Source organism: Ictalurus furcatus, chromosome 1, assembly GCF_023375685.1.
Source record: "Ictalurus furcatus strain D&B chromosome 1, Billie_1.0, whole genome shotgun sequence".
Taxonomy (NCBI): Eukaryota; Metazoa; Chordata; class Actinopteri; order Siluriformes; family Ictaluridae; genus Ictalurus; species Ictalurus furcatus.
Window position 1 is genome coordinate 37,796,859 of NC_071255.1, and position 13,482 is coordinate 37,810,340.

At 44.2% G+C, this 13,482-nt stretch overlaps 1 protein-coding gene across 1 annotated transcript; it reads left to right on the plus strand.

Moving 5' to 3' along the window:
• The first annotated feature begins 9,788 nt into the window (after positions 1–9,788).
• Positions 9,789–13,482, plus strand: LOC128611593 (spore coat assembly protein ExsA-like). Its single transcript, XM_053631268.1, has 2 exons — positions 9,789–9,931; positions 12,102–13,482. Exons 1-2 carry the CDS (start codon positions 9,789–9,791, stop codon positions 13,480–13,482), a joined length of 1,524 nt encoding a protein of 507 aa, XP_053487243.1.

Here is a 13,482-nt window from a genome sequence, read left to right on the forward strand (position 1 = left end):
GAGTCTCCAGTGTCAGCACTTTGTAAAGCCACTGGTGTACTTCGTTTTTTTACACGTACGCTAACGTGTGCGCGTGGTCGTACTCGTAGCTTTTTAAGGTATACTGTATTTAACATGTCCGTGTACACATTACGACAACTTGCACTACCCCTCCTCGCCTACAAGCATCAGTACAGAGCAGTAAAGCAGGTGTTTTGGTGTGAAGGACGACAACACGAAGACAATTCCTTATCCTCTTTAAGGCTAGAATTATACAAACGCGGGTACTTTCTAACCTGCACTCGTTTGTCTCTTCTGATCAATGGCACTGGCTCACTGCTGCCACCTTGTGGAACAACTAAACAGTGCAAAAGAATTAAATACGCACGTGTGATTGGTTAGAAAAATCGGGCAGCGCTGTTCCGAGCGTACACGTAAAAAGTGAAGCATACTTTCTAATTAACAGTCAGAGGTGAAGCTGTAACATTAAGTTTTCAGACATCTTCAGGACCGAACATGACAAGCTGTGTTTTTAGTCTTATTAACTTCAATAGTGAGAGGCTAAAGAGAGAGGATAAAGAGAGAGAATAGAGAGAATAAAGAGAGAGAGGATAAAGAGAGGGAATAAAGAGAGAGAATATAGAGAGGGAATAAAGAGAGAGGATAAAGAGAGGGAATAAAGAGAGAGGATAAAGAGAGGGAATAAAGAGAGGATAAAGAGAGGGAATAAAGACAGACTGGTGAGGGAACGAGTGTTTATAGCTGCTATAAAGTAAGTAACATACGTTTTATCGATGGATAAAAGTATGATGTTCTTGTAATCATTGGTAGGTTGCTGTGGTGTGAGAGGAATAAAACACTCAGGGACATGCTGTTGTAGGAAAATAATCAACTTCAGGGTGGTGACAGTAACTCCGCTTCATCACACCACACTGTCATTTATTATTTGACTACAATACAGAGTGTTTTACATCTGCACATTTGAACAAACACTGTATAATTGGAAATAAAAGGGCAGGTGTAGAAATACTAAAGACTAAAGTATTAACATGGCACCAGGAATCAATAAAATACAATTAGGAAAGTTAAGCTATTAACACTGTACCTTATAGCATAGGGTCATTTTTTCAAATAAGTCAAATAGGATAATGTGGACTCCAAAAATTTACATATGATTTTTTCTTGAAATAGAGGGAGGGCACACCCTTTGCTGACCTTATTAATGTTTGTTAATAATAATTTATATTTGTAAATGCACTCAGTGATGGCCAAATTGGCAAACGATTCATTTTTCTGAATGATTCCTTAAAGTGAATCAGATGAATCAATTCAGTACATACTGAAAAGCATTACGTTCTAGGAGCAAGTTTAGCTATAGACTCAACTACAGCTCAGGTAATGCTGTTGGAGTGGGTGGGCGGAGCTACACTAGTCACCTGACAGTGGAGTTAATAGTAAGAACACTGAGTAGACTAAAGGGTAGTGTTAAACACATATCACTACAGTGTATGCTCAGTTGTGCAGTGTGTCTGTTCATGTGTACACTTCTCACTTGTTTCCCTCCACAACCTGCATAATTTAGTGTTTTTAACACAAACTAGCCACGAGAAACACTTAACACTACTGCATCTCTCTCGAAAACACACTGCTCTGTCAGTCCAAGTTCCATTTAACATCTCGCAGAGCATCACAACTGAAAATCCACACACGTTCTCATTAACCTGTTAAATCCAGTTAAATACAATGATCTTCATTTCATATGGATATGTTCACCGGCGCGTAAATGGTCACATAGTTACTTCCTGTTTACGGCGTAGAAAGAAAACATCATACTTCTCTAACAGAAAGTAAGTAAAGCATGTTATTATAGTGATATCATTTCTAATTACGTCCTCTTCTAGTGTGTGTGTGTGTGTGTGTGTGTGTGTGTGTGTGTGTGTGTGTGAGGGGTTAGTACTTCATGGAGAATCTGCCATGCTGTCAGACAGAGACAAAGAAATTAACAGTGACAGCAATATCCACAAAATCCTACCATCTGGGGGGAGAGAGAGCGAGAGAGAGAGAGAGAGAGAGAGAGAGAGAGAGCAAGAGAGTGTGTGAGAGAGAGAGCAAGATGAAAGTATAACAGTTCTTAATGTTTATGACTAAAACGATAGGGGACAAACGAAAGAAAGAAAGAAAGAAAGAAGAAATGTGTAAAAGAAAAAAAGAGAAAGCAAAAAATGCAAAAGAAAAACGAGGAAAGAAAGAAACATACCAGGTCTAAAAGCTTCACACGAAATAGTTATTTTCAAAAAAGTTTATATTTAGAAATCTCAACAGCAAATTCTCTACAAAGAAAACTTGAAAGATTATTAAAGATTATGTTATTTCTCCAGTCATCTGCAACATCGACCCCCATCATGATCAAACACACAGCATGCCCAAAACAAACACACACTCACTCACACACACACACAGTCTGTCTACGTGTGTGTGTGTGTGTGTGTGTGCGGATCTGAAGATAAAGCGCAGTATCCGAGGCCGTATGCTGAGGCAGCTGTGAGACTGACAACTCAACTCCATTATAACTCAGAGAGAGCAACCTGAGGGGAGGACACACATACACACACACACACACACAACCTTACGCTGCTAGGGTGATCCAGCTGTGCACCTGACTAAGCATGCTAAGGGTGCTAAGGGTGTAACACACAACAAATTATAATGGAGTGGTGCCGGCTGTTTTGTGTGTGTGTGTGAGTGTGTGCGTGTGTGTTGTGCTTCCAGATACATTAAGTAAACTCAAACTGCTCTCAGCAACCATCAATTATTTATCTTCTGCTTTCACTTCTTCTCTTTCATTCTCTATCTCGCAGTCTTTTTCTCAGATCTTTTCTTTCTTTCTTTTCACACAGTTCACTTTTTTTCTGCCCAAGTCTTTCTCAATTTCAGCTTCTTCTCTTCTCATGTTTCTTCCTGTCATTCTCTCACTATTTACTCTCTGGACCTGCATTTCCCTTTATTTCACTCCTTCTCTGTATTTCTTTCTGTCTTTCTGTTCTCCTCTTTCGCTATCTTTTATTATTCTCACTCTCCCTTTTACAGTTCACATTAAATATAAAATAATGCTGCTTACATTTAAATCACTTCATGGTTTGGCACCTCACTATCTTAGTGAACTGCTCCTCTCCTACAACCCGAGCCACTTGCTCAGGTCTTTTAGTTCCGGATTCCTTTCTGTCCATAGATCTTGTCTCTCAACCATGGGTGGCAGGTCTTCATTGTAGCAGTGATGGTACCTCCTCACATGGGGCACCAGTAAGTGTAGATGGTACCTCCTCACAGGGGTACCAGTAAGTGTAGACGGTACCTTCTCACATGGGGCACCAGTAACTGTAGGTGGTACCTACTCACACGGTGCACCAGTAACTGTAGGTGGTACCTACTCACACAGGCACCGGTAAGTGTAGACGGTACCTCCTCACACAGGGCACCGGTAAGTATATACGGTACCTCCTCACACGGGGCACCGGTAAGTATATACGGTACCTCCTCACACGGGGCACCGGTAAGTATATATGGTACCTTCTTACACGGGGCACCAGTAAGTGTAGACGGTACCTCCTCACATGGGGCACCAGTAATGTAGATGGTACCTCCTCACATGGGGCACCAGTAAGTGTAGATGGTACCTCCTCACACGGGGCACCAGTAAATATATACGGTACCTCCTCACACGGGGCAGCGGTAAGTATAGACGGTACCTCCTCACACAGGGCACCAGTAAGTATATACGGTACCTCCTCACATGGGGCATTGGTAAATATATACGGTACCTTCTTACACGGGGCACCACTAAGTGTAGACGGTACCTCCTCATATGGGGCACCAGTAACTGTAGACGGTACCTCCTCACATGGGGCACCGGTAACTGTAGACGGTACCTCCTCACACGGGGCACCAGTAAGTGTAGACGGTACCTCCTCACACGGGGCACCAGTAAGTGTAGACGGAACCTCCTCACACGGGGCACCAGTAAGTGCAGACAGTACCTCCTCACATGGGGCACCAGTAAGTGTAGATGGTACCTCCTCACATGGGGCACCAGTAAGTGTAGACGGTACCTCCTCACACAGGCACCAGTAAGTGTAGACGGAACCTCCTCACACAGGCACCAGTAAGTGTAGATGGTACCTCCTCACACAGGCACCAGTAAGTATATACGGTACCTTCTTACATGGGGCACCAGTAAGTGTAGACGGTACCTCCTCACACAGGCACCAGTAAGTGTAGACGGTACCTCCTCACAAAGGGCACCAGTAAGTGTAGACGGTACCTCCTCACACAGGCACCAGTAAGTGTAGACGGTACCTCCTCACATGGAGCACCAGTAACTGTAGATGGTACCTCCTCACATGGGGCACCAATAAGTGTAGACGGTACCTCCTCACACAGGCACCAGTAAGTGTAGATGGTACCTCCTCACACAGGCACCAGTAAGTGTAGACGGTACCTCCTCACACGGGCACCAGTAAGTGTAGACGGTACCTCCTCACACAGGCACCAGCAAGTGTAGATGGTACCTCCTCACATGGGGCACCAGTGAGTGTAGACGGTACCTCCTCACATGGGGCACCAGTAAGTGTAGACGGTACCTCCTCACATGGGGCACCAGTAAGTGTAGACGGTACCTCCTCACATGGGGCACCAGTAAGTGTAGACGGTACCTCCTCACATGGGGCACCAGTAAGTATATACAGTACCTCCTCACATGGGGCACCATTAAATACAGAAGGTACTAATTTTTAATCCTGTTTAACAGCTTTATCCAGTTTATTGTAAAGAAAAGTGTACCCAACTATTGCAATTACTGTATTCCTAAAGTCTACAATTATCTTTCATCTAATACATTTCAGTAAATTAATTAAACATTAAATATTTAAAGAATGGGATTTAACCAAGTGGAAGTGAAGAAGGGAAGAAAATGAGGGAGCATTAAAGTAAATAATAAACTCACAAATACACTGTGTCACAGAGTAAGACAAAAAATGCCCATGAGACAGTACCTCTCTCCAGGCCAATCACATGGCACTCTGCCATCTGTGTGTGTGTGTGTGTGTGTGTGTGTGTGTGTGTGTGTCCAAGACATTTTGAATTTTCCACTTTGATACACACTGATATTTATCCAACAAGAATGGGTGGATCACAGCATTTTCCTAAATATATAATACAAACAGACACTCCTTGGTTCCAGATTTCTACATTTCCAGTACCCTGTGTTCCCAGTTTTTGCATTTTCATGACTGTATTATAGTATAGTGTAGTAATTAGCAAAGAATTTGTAGCATTAGTTTCACAGTATCGACAGCATTAGTGACAGTGTACCTGTCGCCTTAGCTTCACTGTATCTGTAGCATTAGCTTCACTGTATCTGTAGCATTAGCTTTACTCTATTTGTAGCATTAACTTCACTGTATCTGTAACATTAGCATCACTGTATCTGTAGCATTAGCAACAGTGGATCTGTAGCATTAGTGACAGTGTATATGTAACTGACAGCACTCATCAGTCTATTTGTTTGTCTGACAGTGAAGGGTAGCAGCTGCTTTTTTGCTTCGCTGCCTCTGATCCCTCAAGACACACACAAACACACACACACACACACACGCACACACACACACACACACACACACACACACACACAGACACACACACTTACTTATGGAGGGTGTTCTATCACCATGGCACCTATGGGTGTCACCTGACCTGGAGAACAGGAAGAGGAAATGAGGGGAAACATCAGTTCCTGACAGAGCGCATCAGGAGATCTGTCAATCACAGCACTCTCCTTCAGGGTGTGTGTGTGTGTGTGTGTGCGTGTGTGTGTGTGTGTGTGTGTGTGTGTGTGTGGGTGTGTGTGTGTGCATGTGCGTGTATGCGAGTGTGTGTGGTCTGAACAACCTGCAGGCTTTCACTGTGTGTGAATTCATTGACCTGAAGGGAGTAAGTGTGTGTGCATATTTGTGTAAATGCTTTAACCTTCAGGGACACTGTCTGTGTGTGTCTGTGTGTGTGTGTGTGTGTGTGTGTGTGTGTGTGTGTGCACGCATATGCAGTCTGGTAAATGTCATCAATCTCTGGTACACTTGAGCATTGGATATGGAGTGTCTTAAAGCATTACTGAGTTTAAAGGCCTGTCCAACTCACTGACCATACAGCTGTGTGCGCGCGCGTGTGTGTTTTTCTGCAGATCTGGTGGTTGTTAGGGCTCAGCTGGTACATTCACGCATACAGCGACTCGCAGCAACAATGCGACCGGAGACTATTCATTTTCAATGAGATCTGGCGACTTCCGGCACGATGTTGACCATTCGCGACGGATGTGGGCGTGTCCAGTGACTTGGAAAGTTGACAAAAGTTTTACTTTATGAAAATTTGGAGCAACTGGGAGCAGCGACTACCAATGGGAGTGAGCGCACATATCTGAGCGCAGAGACAATAGAGCGCACGTCAACCCTGGCCACCACCTGCTCACTATCAGAAGCAGCGGCACTGTGACAATAGCCAATTAGCTTAGCTTAGCGGGTTTAGAGAAAATAATGAATTAATTAAATAATAATGTAAATAAATAAAAACACTCACTTTTTGTTGCAATCGAGCAAAATCCCAGTGTAGCTCCTATCTTGGGTGAAGTGTCCGGCTTGTCGCTGCTTCAGCGCCTGGGAACAAGCCGCACTGACCCGGACACTTCACTCAGGAAACACAGAGGCCACAGACGAAGAGCTGCGGTCCGGCACCCGGTCACCATCGAACACATAGTGAATGACACCCTGATGGTGACGCTCACTTCCTGAGATAGGAGCTACACTGGGATTTTGCTCAGTTGCAACAAACAGTGAGTGTGTTTCATTATTATTGTTATGCTTTAAAAGTGCTAAGGCCATAAGCTAAGCTAAGCTAATTGCCGCTTGAGTTTTTGCCGCAGGTAGATGGCCGAGCGCACCCCACTTCTCCTTCATCTTGTAGGAAATTATGCATATATACACTGTTGAATTTCATATAAGTTCGCTCTCCGTCCAGAACGTTTCATTTTAGCAGCAAGAAAACTGGTTTGTTGTCAATAGAGAAATGTTAGTTGCACTACTCGTGGCAACCAGTAGTAGAAACGCCTACCTGCGACTTCATAGTACAGAGACTAGTGACTGGCTATAAAATCACTGTATGTGTGAATGTACCATGAGAGAGAGAGAGAGAGAGAGAGATATAGACAGAGTGAGAGAGGGACAGAGAGAGAAAGATAGACAGAGAGTGAGAGAGGCAGTGAGAGAGAGGGAGAGAAGGTGAAAAATCACAGTTAAGGAAAGTGAGAGCAACAAAAAGGGAAATAGTGATTGAAAGAGAAAACACACAAGAAAGAATAGGAAGTTGAAACAGGGGGAGAGAGGAAAAGAAGAGAATGGGAGGAAAAAAAGAAAGATCTAGAAAGAGAAAGCGAGGTGTTTGCTGATGTGTTAGTAATGCAGTGAGACAGTCTCCCTGTGGGGTTGGATGAAGAGAAGTGCACACTTTAACACACCATATGTTCCCTCCTCAGATAAACGAGTAAAGAAGCTTTAGCTGGAGGGAACACCACACTCCTCCATCACTCTTTCTCGCTCGCCATCACTCGAAGCCACCAGTGTAATGCACATACATGTGGAAAAGTACACAAAAGTTTTTAAAAACTGCAAAAATGAATATTTGTATGTAGGAATTGGTTATAACACTCACTACCAGTTATTCAACATGCTATTACATTCATTAGATTAGATTACATTAAATGAAATTAGATTCAAATGTATTGTCATTAAGCAGAGTACAAGTACAAAGGAATCAGTTAGCATCTAAGTCAAGTCGCATCAGGTGTAAACAGCAATGAGGTAGGGTAGCAATAAAGTGTAAGTGATGTGCAAATGGTGTGATGTGTGTGTGTGTGAATGAGTCTGGACACATGGATTACAATAATGAATACAGTCCAGTAAAATGAAAGTGGAATGGAGGTAGTATTGTGCAAACTGTTCAAGGCTAGTCCATGTGCAGGAGTAGGGATGTGCGTGTGCAAACTGTGCAGTGATGTAAGTTGATCTGACTGCAATCAGCAATATGAAGAATATGAGATTAGCAGCATAGTTGAGTATGTTTATTGATGAGGGGAAGAAGCTGTTCCTTAGCTTGCTGGTACAGCAGCAGAGGCTCCTGTAGTGCTTCCCGGATGGGAGAACTCTGAGCAGTCACTGGCTGGGTTGAGAGATGTCCTTGATGATTGCTTTCACCCTTCGTCGACAACATCCGTGATATATGTCTGCAATGGAGGGTTGCTGGGCACCAGTGATGTGTTGGGTGGTATTCAACACTCACTGGTGGGCCTTCCAGTCAGAGCCTGAGCAGCTGCCATTCCATACCGAAATGCAGTTCATCAGTATGCTCTCGATGGTGTAGCGATAGAAGCTCTCTGGTATCTGAGTAAATAGGTGAGCTTTCCTCAGTTTGCTCAGTGAGGTCCTTGGAGATGTGGACAACCAGGAAAGCCGGCCACCAAATCTACCTTAGCCCGATTGATGTAGATGGGGTATGCATGTGGCTCCTCTTGGTCGGCCACTAATCCCCAATGAGCTCCTTGGTCTTCTGGGTGTTGAGGGACAGGTTGTCAGCACGCCACATTGCAGGTGCTCAACCACCTCTCTGTAGACCATCTCATCATCATTGCTTATCAGCATTGCCTACAACCATGGTGTCATCTGCAGACTTCAATTCAATTCAATTATTATTTGTATAGCACTTTTCACAACAGCCATTAACAGCTTTACAGAAATATATCAATTCTAACTTCATAAATTTATCCCTAATGGTCAACATGGCGACCTCTGCTCCAAAGCTGCAGCTTGAGACCCAAGAGGTGGTCTCACCTGCGGAGCTCCAGCCGGAGGTCAACGTGGCGACCTCGGCTCCAGAGCTCCAGCTCGGGACCTACAAGGTGGTCTCACCTGCAGAACTCCAGCTAGAGGTCAAGGAGGTGACCTTTCAATGCAAGTTCCTATCAGAGGTGGGTGGAAGAGACGACCTTTCAAGCCAAGCTCCTGTACGAGGTCGATTAGACGACCTCTCAAGCCAAGTTCCTGTCCAAGGTCGAAGAGACGACCTCTCCAGCCAAGTTCCTGTTTGAGGTGGAAGAGACGACCTTTGAAGCCAAGTTCCTGTCAGAGGTCGAAGAGACCGCCTCTCACGCCAAGTTCCTGTCTGAGGTCGAAGAGACGGCCTCCCAAGACACGTTCCAGTCTGAGATCAACGATGTGACCTTCCACACCAAATTCCAGTCTGAAGCCAACATCACGACCAACCAGGTTCTCCTTATGCCTGAAACCGATGTCACGAACAACCAAGTTATACTCACACCAGAGTCTGTTGTCAAGACCAACCAAGATCTCCACATGCCTGAAACCGACGTCACGACCAACCAAGATCTCCTCATGCCTGAAACCGACATCACAACCAACCAGGTTCTGTTCACACCTGAAGCCGACGTCATGACCAACCAGGTTCTGCTCATGCCTGAAGCCGACGTCACGACCAACTAAGTTCTGATCACACCCGAGCCTGCAGACACGGACAAGAAAGTTCTGCTCATGCCCGAGTCTGCTGACACGGACAACCAAGTTCTACTCATGTCTGAAGCAGACATCATGACTAACCAAGTTCTCCTCATGCCTGAGACTGACAACATGATCAACCGAGTTCTCCTCATGCCTGAGACTGACGACACAGCCAACCAAGTTCAGCCTGCAAAGTCGATGGAGAACGACGCTCAGCATCCCTATACAGCTGAGGATGCCACTCAGCCACCCTGTTCTTCTGAGGAAGTTTCTCTGCCTCCCGTTGCAGCCAAAAGCTCCGTTTTGCTTCCATATTCTGCCGTGAGTGCCACTAAGCCAAGGTTATCTGAAGACGTCGCTCTGCCTTCCTGCTCCGCTGAGGATGTTGTCCGCCTTCCTGCTCCACTGAGGACGTCACTCTGCCCTCCTACTCCGCTGAGGATGTTGCTCTGCCTTCTTGCTCCATTGGGGACGTCGCTCTGCCTTCCTGCTCTGCTGAGGATGTCGATCCGCCTTCCTGCTCTGCTGAGGACATCGCTCCGCCCTCCTGCTCTGCTGAGGATGTCGCTCCTCCCTCCTGCTCCGCTGAGGATGTCGCTCCGCCTCTGGCTTCCCGCTGAGGACATTGCTCCGCCCTCCTGCTCCACTGAGGACATCATTCTGTGGTGGTAGAGCAGGTTGTCCACTAATTGTAGGGTTGACGGTTCGATTCCCAGCCCACATGACTCCACATACCGAAGTGTCCTTGGGTAATACACTGAACCCCAAGTTTCTCCCGAAAGCTAGCGCCTTGCATGGCAGCTCTGCTACCATTGGTGTGTGAGGGTGTGTGAATAGGTGAATGAGAACCAATGTAATGAGCTTTGTAGAACTGCTAAGGTTAAAAAAAACGCTATATAAGTGGAGACCATTTTCATTACTCGTCATCTCTGCTGTGTTACATTGGTAAGTTTCTGTTTGTGTGTGTATGTTATTTAAACGGACCTGAGACAGACATGGCCTAAAGTAATTGACATCAGTTTTGTGGCTCCTCAGGCAGCAATGTCTGTCACAGCTGGCACAAAACATTGGACAAGGTCGCGCTCACACACGCACACTCTGACAACCAATACATTCACTTTCTATTTTTGCAATTTGTTGTGCTCTTGTGTATATTAGTGTGTGTGTGTTTTTGTAGGTAAAAGCTTTTTGTTACCCTATGTATCAAACACCGACTTGTGAGACTATACATCTTTAATGGAGTCATATTGCTGTAAATGGCCATTTTAAAGAACTTTTGACTTTTAGACTTTAATGATTTATTTAGACAGGATGCAGGATGGAAAATACAACTACAGAGTGCAGGTTATTGCAGGTCAAAGTAGAATTTTTGAGTGTTTGAAACAGTGCTAGTTAAAAACCTGCTGAGCTATGTCTCAAATCTCAGACTTGTGCTGCAGGTTAGTGACATAAACTAGATAAATGTGGTGATGTATTTAAAGGTGCATTGGGTAAAACTGCAGCTCTGCCAGTTGCAGGTTTTACTTTTTTACCCCACCTCATGTACATGCCCGTGCTTTTCTAGAACTCAATTAAAAGATCTTGTATGGTAGCACTACTTATATTGTTATCCGCTTGATGTATCGCTTTGCTTGTAGTTCCTCATTTGTAAGTCGCTTTGGATAAAAGTGTCTGTTAAATGAATAAATGTAAATGTAAAATGCCCCTATTAATCGACAGATTTCATCTGTTAATTTGGTAGCTTTCGGATTTGTTGCTACGATCTTTAGTCCGAACCGGTTTATAGCGTTTAACAACTTAACAGCTGCACAACCTTTCAAGAGGAAAGTCAGCTCATTTGGTGTCAACTTCACTACCTTAATTAAAGGTCAGCTTTAATTATGGTTTTCCAAGCTCTTGGATTTACTCTCTTATTTAAATTTATTATTTGTAATAGAAAGAATGAGAACAAACATTGACTTTAAATAAAACTTTAAACTTTAAATGCTTTAAAAACTTTATCCACTTCCTCTTGGCCATGTTAAGTGCTCTGTTCCATTACATTATCACTTTGACTAAGAAATAAAACATGGATGCACAGTTATCAGAAAATAATGAGTTACTATTACCACTCGGAGTGTTTTATTCTTCCAATACCACAGCAATTCAACAACAATTAATTATTTTTATTTATTAAAGAATGGCCCGGCATACATTTAATCCTTTTATAGTTTAAATGAATTTATGAATTTGATATTAGCATGAATAAATGTTGAGCAACGTCCACAAAACAAGATAGTTCCTTTTCTTTCTTATGTTATAGCAGCTATAGCACCAGCCTCTCTTTATTCGCTCTCTCTTGAAAAGTGCAGCTCATCATTTTACGGCATTTTGGCCGACGCCCTTATCCAGACGACTTACAATTATCTCATTTTTTTTATACAACTGTGCATTGGAGGGTTAGGGCCTTGCTCAAGGGCCCAGCAGTGGCAGCTTGGTGGTGCTGGGATCCTAAACCAACATCCAAACCAGCATCCAACCCAACATCCAATCCAACATCCTAACCAACATCCAACCCAACATCCAACCCAACATCCAACCCAACATTCTAACCAACATCCAACCCAACATCCAACCCAGCATCCTAACCAACATCCTAACCAACATCCAACCCAACATCCAACCCAGCATCCTAACCAACATCCAACCCAACATCCAACCCAACATCCTAACCAACATCCAACCCAACATCCAACCCATCATCCAACCCAACATTCTAACCAACATCCAACCCAACATCCAACCCAGCATCCTAACCAACATCCAACCCAACATTCAACCCAACATCCAACCCAACATCCTAACCAACATCCAACCCAACATCCAACCCAACATCCTAATCAACATCCAAACCATCATCCAACCCAACATCCAACCCAACATCCAACCCAACATCCTAACCAACATTCTAACCAACATCCAACCCAACATCCAACCCAATATCCTAACCAACATCCTAACCAACATCCAACCCAACATCCTAACCAACATCCAACCCATCATCCAACCCAACATCCAACCCAACATCCAACCCAACATCCTAATCAACATCCAACCCAACATCCAACCCAACATCCTAACCAACATTCTAACCAACATCCAACCCAACAATCAACCCAACATCCTAACCAACATCCTAACCAACATCCAACCCAACATCCTAACCAACATCCTAACCAACATCCTAATCAACATCCAACCCAACATAATAACCAACATCCAACCCAACATCCAACCCAACATCCAACCCAACATCCTAACCAACATCCAACCCAACATCCAACCCAACATCCTAACCAACATCCAACCCAACATCCAACCCAACATCCTAATCAACATCCAACCCAACATCCTAACCAACATCCAACCCAACATCCAACCCAACATCCTAATCAACATCCAACCCAACATCCTAATCAACATCCTAATCAACATCCAACCCAACATCCAACCCAACATCCTAACCAACATCCAACCCAACATCCAACCCAACATCCTAACCAACATCCAACCCAACATCCAACCCAACATCCTAACCAACATCCAACCCAACATCCAACCCAACGTCCAACCCAACATCCTAACCAACATCCAACCCAACATCCAACCCAACATCCTAACCAACATCCTAACCAACATCCAACCCAACATCCAACCCAACATCCAACCCAACATCCTAACCAACATCCTAACCAACATCCAACCCAACATCCAACCCAACATCCAACCCAACATCCTAACCAACATCCAAACCTCTGAGCTACCACTTCCCCATCATGTTTCTCATCATGTTACCGAGAACCCACAAAGCGTAAAACATAAAACCCGTAAGCATAAAACCTTACACTGCTGA